Genomic DNA, 8,550 nt, shown 5'->3' on the forward strand with positions numbered 1-8,550 from the left:
ACACACAAAATACACACAAATATCTAAAGATATTTGTGTAATGTTTACACTGTTGATTTAAATATCAGGAGTCCATCACTTAATATTATCCATCTATCCATTATAGATGTAACCGCTTATCCAGTTCAGGGTCACGGTGGGTCCAGAGCCTACCTGGAATCATTGGGCGCAAATCGGGAATACACCCTGGAGGGGGCGCCCACTTAATATTATATTAACATTATTATATTATATTATAGTTACTACATAATGCACTTCTAAGTGGTAAATTCACATTTCAGCTTATGGTTAGTTCCCAAGCCCTCCACATCATTCAAGCCATTACAGGAATGTAATTCTTGACTTCGGAAAACTGCAGAAACTGCCCATCTGTATATTTCCTGAAGTGGAACTATAACCAATCAGCTCCTTAACAGTTTATAAATATGTTATATTTTAATCAGGTGTGAGCAGGAAAAACAGAAGTGTGCTCTGTGTGTGTGTGTGTGTGTCTCTGTGTGTGTGTGTGTGTGTGTGGCACGGAGGTACATATCATTCAGAATGTTGCAGCATTTAGGAGAGAAAAAAAATCTACTCCGGTACCATGGATAGCTCCGGCTCATTAGCCTGCAGGAGTCCAGCTCGGAGCAGCAGAGACCAGTGAACCCTGCAGAGCTCTGGACAGCAGAGAGTGAGTTGACGAGCATCAAAGTCTGACAACACAGTGGAGGGCAAACACTAAGTGGTGATATGAGCCTCGAGAACACACCGCTTTTTAAAACCATGGATGTTTCAAGAAGTTCAGTGCTCTGAAGTTCTGACTGCAAGCGTTCTCACCAAACCTGTACCACTTAGCTGCTGCAGTAGCAATGAAATACAAGTTGCTGGAACTACTTCTACTGGCGGAATAATCTGCTGATTAACTATTTAATTAGTATGTGAAACAATGTTTTAGGTTTCTTTGCATTATACGTCACAAAGTACGATTTGGAATAAAGGAATAAAGGACACCAATCAGCCAAAAGATTAAAACGATGACGTGATTAATGTCAAAAAGGGTGTGAACATCCGTGATTTAAATTGATGTTGGAAGCTGAAAATGGGAATGTGTCAGGATCCACACCTTGACAAGGGCCACACTGTGACTGTTATAATATTTTGGTCGGAGTATTTAATAAGCAGCAGGTGTCGTGGGGTGTTTGTTGTATGCAGTGGTCAGTGTTTACTGAAACTAGCTCACTGGTGCGTGTTGCGTGTGGGGAGTGAGGGCTAGCCAATCTGGACTGACACCTTCCCCAACCCTACCGTACCCCCCAGAAGAGCTACTGTAGCACTTACTCTGACAGAGAGGTGTCTGAGACACTGTGCATCACTGCTTGCTGGGTACAGGGCTGCATGCCCATGCTGACCTTTTTGCTTCTGCTCGCTGGTGCCGTTGTAGTGAGATAATCAATAGTTTTATGTCTGGAAAATAAATGATTTGGATCTAACCTCTGTTCGAATTAAGTTAAACACACAGAGGGTGGTCTGAGACTTCTCAGCTGTAGGAATTAATTATCAGTGTTCAGAGTTTCCCCAACTCTGACTCTACAACTGCCCCACACCATGTTTCCTCTCAAGCCTCGGGGCAGAGGAAAGGCCAGGTTAATAGAGCAGAGGAAGAAACTGCCGCCCAGGAGCAGAGAAAGATATGATAGATGGAGAGAGAAGGATAGAGAGTGGTCTTCCTTTTGGCAGGGTTAAAGTAATTGGTGTTGGCGGGGCAGCTGAAGGGAGACCAAAGTGAGATGTCTTGTATGTGTGTGTGTGTGTGTGTTTGTGTGTGTGTGTGAGAGAGAGAGAAAGAGAGAGAGAGAGAGAGAGAGAGAGAGAGAGAGAGAGAGAGAGATGGAAAGATTGCGTGCCTTCACTCTCAGTGGAATTGGAGATGAGCAATTTCACTCTCTTTGTCCTCCATTCGTCCTTCAGCTTTGAAGAAATATTGGTTGTCTGCCCTTCGCACTTACATTTAACTCCTAACATCAGTCTTTTTCCCTCCATTAACTCTCTCTCTCTCTGTCTCTCTCTCTCTGTGTGTCTGTCTCTCTCTCTGTCTGTCTCTCTCTCTCGCTCTCTCTTTCTTTCTCTCTCTCTCTCTCTCTTTCTCTCTCTCTCTGTCTCTCTCTCTCTCTCTCTCTCTCTCTCTCTCATGCTCCTGTATATCCTCCCTCAATTTATTCTTTGATCTAAGTGTTGTTTTATAAAACCAAATATTTAAACCATTTTAGCCATTTTCCCAAATCTTTTTGTTGTTGTTACTGTGCCTTTAATATGATGTGTAAACTCTGCTGTGATTGGCCGTCCTGTCTCGTGCCTCAGTCGGGGCTGAAACACTCCTTGTAACTCCTTATAACTAATTGATCCAACAATTTGGAGTGTGTGGAGGAAATGGCAATATTTTAAGAACAAACTCTTGCATTTTCCTCTTCCATGAAACATGAGCTCTGTGTCCCTCTCTCAACCCCTCCATCCATCTCCCTCTCTCCACGATGCTCCATCCCTCGCTCCACCTCTCTCCCCCTCGCCATACGTCACATTTGTCTTTTTCTTTCCTCCCCTCCCCTCCATTGCATTGACTTTTGTTTTTGGAACAAAGAATGCGTAATCTCCTCATCTTTTCCGTCTGTCACTCAACAGGCGTCTGACAGAGAGGCGGAAGACAGCAAGAGAAAGAGAGTGAAGGAGACGGAGGGACGGGAGCGTTTGAGTTTTGAGTGCTCATTAAATTTTCCCAGCTGTCTTTGAGGCAGGATGCCGCCTCACTGCTCTATATTTAGAGGCCGGCAGGGTTGTGACGCCGGAGTGTTTTGTCATGGTAATTCTCACCTCTGTTGAACAGCACCAAGATCGTAGAAATATTCTGGAAACAGGAGGTACATGTTTTTAAAGGCCCTTTGTTAAGGGAAACGTATGGAATCTCCATGTTCTGAGTATTCCTTCATCTTCTGTAACTGCTTCATCTTGTTCAGGGTCGTGATGGACATGGAGCACCTGGAATCCCTGGGATTAAGGCAGGAACACACCCTGAACCGGGCGGCAGTCCATCACAGAGCATCACACACTCACCCAGTCACTCACTCTTGTGTCACTTGGGTCTCAGGATCCAGGGTTTGAGAGAGAGTGTTTGACTGTGTGTCTGTGAGTGAATGGGTGAGTGTGTGAACTTGTCTATAGATGTGAATGAGTGATGCTGTGTGATGGATTGGTATCCTGTCCCATGTGTAATCCTGCTTTATGTCCAATGGATCGTCCAATGAATGAAAGATGCATAAAATATTCCCATAATGCCCATTCAGAGAAATATTAATGTTTATTAATAAACAACTACAGCACCTCTGTGCTATAACTGTGCTACAACAGCCGTAATAGAACTTTAATTCTGTAATAACTGCTGATACACAGTGTAGCCTGTAGTATAACACACTGTTAATCATGATGTGGAGGAGGAGACCTTTATGGGCAATAGCCGTGTGTGTATTTACTGATCTTAATGAGAAGCAAGAGCTGAGCTACACTCGCAGTCCACTGGCCCAGTGCCCTGACCAGCACCCTGGCCTCCAGCAGGCAGAATGACCACAGCTCTGCAGCTTGTTGATTCCAAACTCGCCCAACACTTTAAAGCTCTTTAAGCTGTCTGACAAATGCAAGGTCCAGAGTGTTAACAGAGTGAGGAGAGAGACCTCTGGGCGGTGTGTGAGAGGTTGTGGAAATGTCCTCTGACAGTCCACGCTGGCAGAAGGAGCTTGAGAGCTGCTCACAGTGAGGTCACTGTTGTGGACATCCAACATTTCTTTCTAAACCAAGACTGTTATAAAGTGTCTTCATGTCGTTTCAGTAACAGCTCCTGCAACGTTTCTGGGAAAGCATTAAAACTAGATGCCGGAACATTGCTGTGAAAATGCGACTGCATTCCACCACATAAATATTAATGAGGTCAGGTACCAACGATTAGCTCTAGATCACAAACACCACTCTACCAGCATCCCAAAGTTAATGGATCCTGCCGTATCCCTCAGTGGCTGCCCCTGAAGTAGCAGAGCAAATTGTAAGAAGTGTCCACAAACTTTAGGACATACTGTACTTATCCAGCAAGATCACAGAGCTGGGAGGGGATGGGTGTAGTGTGTATGGTGAGCTAATGTTAGCAAGGCGGCAGATTTGTTGTCGTTATTTTGAGTCTAGTTTCAGGCGAGGCACCTTCCTCATTGGAAACAACAGCAAACAAGAAAAAACAGGAACGGAAATCTTTTTTTAAACTGCGCAGGGCCTCGGAGAGGAGACGCATCTACAGCACGAAGCAGCTGACAACATGCTGCAAATGTTTACAAATCAACACGAGAAAAGAAAAACAGGATAAACATTTACAGCTTTGTTTTGTTTTTTTGGGGGGTTGTTTTTGTTTGTTTTTTTTAAAGCTGCATAAAAACAACAGACATAAAAAATGAATAGAGGCATGTCCGCTGATATTGTTTTCTTTCTGGAATATTCCAGCAGTGCTGTCAGGAATGGATAAGAGGGGAATACACAGTTTCAGAAGAAGTAGAGAAAGAAAGAGAGAGAGAGAGAGAGAGAGAGAGAGAGAGAGAGAGAGGGCATGCCAGTACATGAAAAAACTCTCCCATTTCCGTTGCAAAAGTTCACCAGGGTTAAGCTTTTGAAGGAAAAGACAAAAGCACCCACCAATAGGAGAAGTTCAGGGGCGGGGCTTAGGTCAGTAGGAGCTTAGCTAAGTAAAATGGGGGTGACATTTGCTGCTGGATTCACCTCACATCAAGTTCTGTGCCATAATAAAGGTCTGTCATACGTCGGTGTGATGTAGTGCAGTGGCATTTACTTAAAATTCATTAAGATCCAGTTACAGAAAATTTCCCCAAGGTCTGAAACATCATCACGTTTAACGATCAGTGTCATACCCTGTATCCTGGCATAGCCTAGTGGTTATATCAACACAGTATAATATATAGTTAACAACTGAAAGACCTATGTGCTATTTGTTATTGGGCAGTGGTTGTCTGCTTGCCCTGAGTGTGTCACTTAATTGAGTCACGAGTCACGAATCGAGATCTGATTGGCTGAGAGGCATCACGGGTGATATGTATAACATGTGAATGTAAAACAAACACTACATTCAAAACTAATTAACTCTCCATTGTTGATCAGTTATAGGTCCAGGTCTGAACAGGACACACTTCCCTCCTCACAACAGACTGGGCTTCATTTCCCAGACTGGACAGGAAGTCCATGGACAAGACTCTCAACACTGCGTTAACCTACCTATGCAACAGCATTCATTTATTCATTCATTCATTGTCTGTAACCCCTTATCCATTCAGGGTCATGGTTATGTAACATCAGTTAATCTGTACGCTCTCGTTTGCTGCCATACATCCAGCCTCCCAGACACACGGGGGGATGTTGAAACTTAAACTCACTTTTTCTGGTAGATTAGAGTTGAGTTGTTACAGGGGGGTACCACTGGTATCATCCATCGAGCCCCACACACCCTGAGGAACTCTCAAACTCGGAAACTCAATAGGGGAAATCCTTTTGTAAAGAAATTTGCCTTGCCCTTATGGACATCCATGGTATCCATGAATCCATGGTTGTGAAACCAGGACCAGTGGTAACTCCTGTGACAACCTCTCTAATCTATAAGAAAAAACATAACAGCATCTATAAATCATCTCACAACTCTGTAAAATCTATAAAGAGTTTTTGTCTTTAATTGCCAGTCAATGGTGCATTCACACAGCAGCCAATAGCCAAAGACATAAAGAGGTTAGCTCTAACAAAATAAACTGACAGTCACCTTAAATTACAGTGGCTCCCCAGGTAAAAACAATCCATTACTAAGCTTTAGTGTCTGCCAAACGCAGAGGAAGGCCTGCTCCCATTACACCATCACAAATAAACACAAATACACACACACACAATTTTTGTTTCCTTGCATTGTGGGGACACTGCAGATTTCCATTCATCACCATTCATACGGTCCATTCATCCAAAGGTTCTGCTAGCCCAGTGCTTCCCAAACTGGGGGACATGGCGTTATTGCAGGGGGGCGTGGCAAGCAAATGAGCTACGCAGGTTTGAGCACTGCTAGCAAAAGGTGGACAAGTTTGTGAGAGCTAAACATGCAGCAGATGATGAGTTTTCTCAAGCCACATCTTCCAAAGGGAAACAAGAAAACATTGTGAGGCATACCCCAAAGCAAGCTCATAGTCACTGAAGAGATGTGGGGATTAAATGTGTCATTTTTGCAGAGCAAATGTGCAAGTTTTAGGCTTTTTCTCTCCTTTATCATTTCTTTTTTGGGCAGGGAAGCAATTAGGAGCAACTATGTTTAACAGTGACCTTAGCACAGCCACTATATTTTTGTTTTGTTCTATAAGTAGTTGCAGTCTTATATGAATGTAGCTTAGAAGGAAGAAATTTTGGGAACCACTGTGCTAGCCCAGCCCCATACCCCTAGCTTAACACTTAGCACTTACGCTAACCTTAACCCCAACCTTAAGATGTCTCCACAAGTATATCTGTACAAACAGATTTTGGTCCCTGTAATGTGTTATATACCTATATGCACCAACACAAACCCAGAGCCTTCTTCAGCTCGACAATAGATGGAGCCGATTTAAAAAGAAGACACGAAGCTTTTAAACTTCTTTGTCTCTGAATTCCAAACAGAGCTGTCTATTCTGCTGAGAAGACTGAGAGACAGACAGACAGACAGACAGACAGACAGAGAGCTAGAGCCTGCTTTAGAGGCTTTGCTCGTCCACTGTGATTTAACACACTGTCCACTCCTCTGAGTCCAGCCCCCTGGCCAGGATTAAAATGACAGCTCAGTCAGAAAATGAAATGGGCACATTTTACCCCTTTTTCCCAAATGTAGGGCATCGGCCAAGACGCCTTTGGTTTTGCGCTAGAGCTACAAGGCTAATGTAGCTGATTACTTAGCTCTGTGAAATCTACACGGCCAAATCATCTCACAGCTCCCAGAAACCATGACACGCTGTTGAGGAACCTCAAACCGACTTGGTTATGGGATTTCAGACACTATGTGTTCTGTTATCTACAGAGCATAGATTACAGTTGTAACCACAATTTTTGTGCATCAAGTGTAATATATATATTCTTTTTCTAGATTTGATGTCAGTTTTGTCCCAGTTTTGTCCAGTAATAAGTCCCACAGTATTTGAGATACTGACATCTTCACAACTCACAAAGAGTGTTCAGTTTTATAACATGCCATATGCCCATGTACAGTGTTTTGATTGGTTGTACAGTAACTGGTGGTTCACTGATTTTTTTTTTCAATAGCAATGAATGGGCGGCAAAAGCCCCATCTTATGTAACAAAGACACAGATACACTAATAACACACAACCTGCCAACTGACAACACACTAGCAACCATCTGGAACTATAGCAACCACCTTGCATCACTCTGGCAACCACCTCCGACACCTTAATATATACCTGAAATGTCTAAAGCAACCACTGGAGAAGCATAAAAACCACATTAACAAAGCATATAACACCTGTGACACTTTAGCAACCACCTGAAATACCGTAGCAACCTCCATAACAATTTAAAATTATACACACAAACTAGAACCCACCTGAGATACTTTATAGCAACCACCTAAAAGCATCTTAACATGCAGCAACAACTTAGCAAATATCTCGGATACTTTTGCAACTACTTGAAATACCATAAAAGACAACATAGCAACCACCTGGAATGCCTTAACACCCACACAAAAACACTTAGTAAGTACCTTATCAACTACCTGGGTTGCTAGACACATCTTTACAAAAAATAACAACCACTTAGCAACACCTAAGTCACAACATGGAAAGCAACAACCTATTAATACATTAGCTACTACCCTAGCAAGCAGCTGGGATCCCATAGCAATAACCAAAGGGCACTCGTGAGGTATGACATCACAACCACAGTTTATACTACAACCTCTTAAGGCCACCAAGAGTCAGTCTGCTGGGTTTTCTTGACAATAACTAGTGATCTGGTACTGAATTTATTTAAGATCAGAATTTTACCAGTCAAAGAATTGAGCAGAAAAACTGCAATAAGAAAATGTCAGACACCACATGTATCTTGGCTGATGGATGAAGTCTCTAAGAAATTTGTTAATTCGATTTGTCACCAAAGTACCACCTTCCCCAGAAGATCCTAGAACTTACTGCGTGGAGTCAGATCTCCTGAGTCCATCGCTTCGTCTTCTTCCTCACTGTCTGAACCAAAGAAATGATACTCCTTCTGAAGCATGGCTGGATTCAGTCATACACACAGATGCAGACATATACACAATCCTGAAGTGCAGAATACACACTACACAGCAGTGTGTGACATGGCCCAGGTCAGAAACATATGTACAGTATCCTGACCCAGCCCCCTCTCTCACAAAGGACTTTACAGTGAGAGAGAGTGGGGTCACTCTCAGTGTGTGTGTGTGTGTGTGTGTGTGTGTGTGTGTGTGTGTGTGTGTGTGTAAAAGCCAATGAGATGA

At 43.1% G+C, this 8,550-nt stretch overlaps 1 protein-coding gene across 1 annotated transcript in view; it reads right to left on the reverse strand.

The window, feature by feature from the left end:
- srcin1a (SRC kinase signaling inhibitor 1a) overlaps positions 1-8,309 on the reverse strand; it is a 96,825-nt gene extending 88,516 nt beyond the window's left edge. The window contains 2 exon segments of the mRNA XM_066641654.1: positions 583-692; positions 8,225-8,309. Of these exon segments, the coding sequence (XP_066497751.1) occupies positions 583-692; positions 8,225-8,309 (195 nt within the window).
- Between the last annotated feature and the right edge of the window lie 241 nt (positions 8,310-8,550).

This window comes from Hoplias malabaricus, chromosome 13, assembly GCF_029633855.1.
Source record: "Hoplias malabaricus isolate fHopMal1 chromosome 13, fHopMal1.hap1, whole genome shotgun sequence".
Lineage (NCBI taxonomy): Eukaryota > Metazoa > Chordata > Actinopteri > Characiformes > Erythrinidae > Hoplias > Hoplias malabaricus.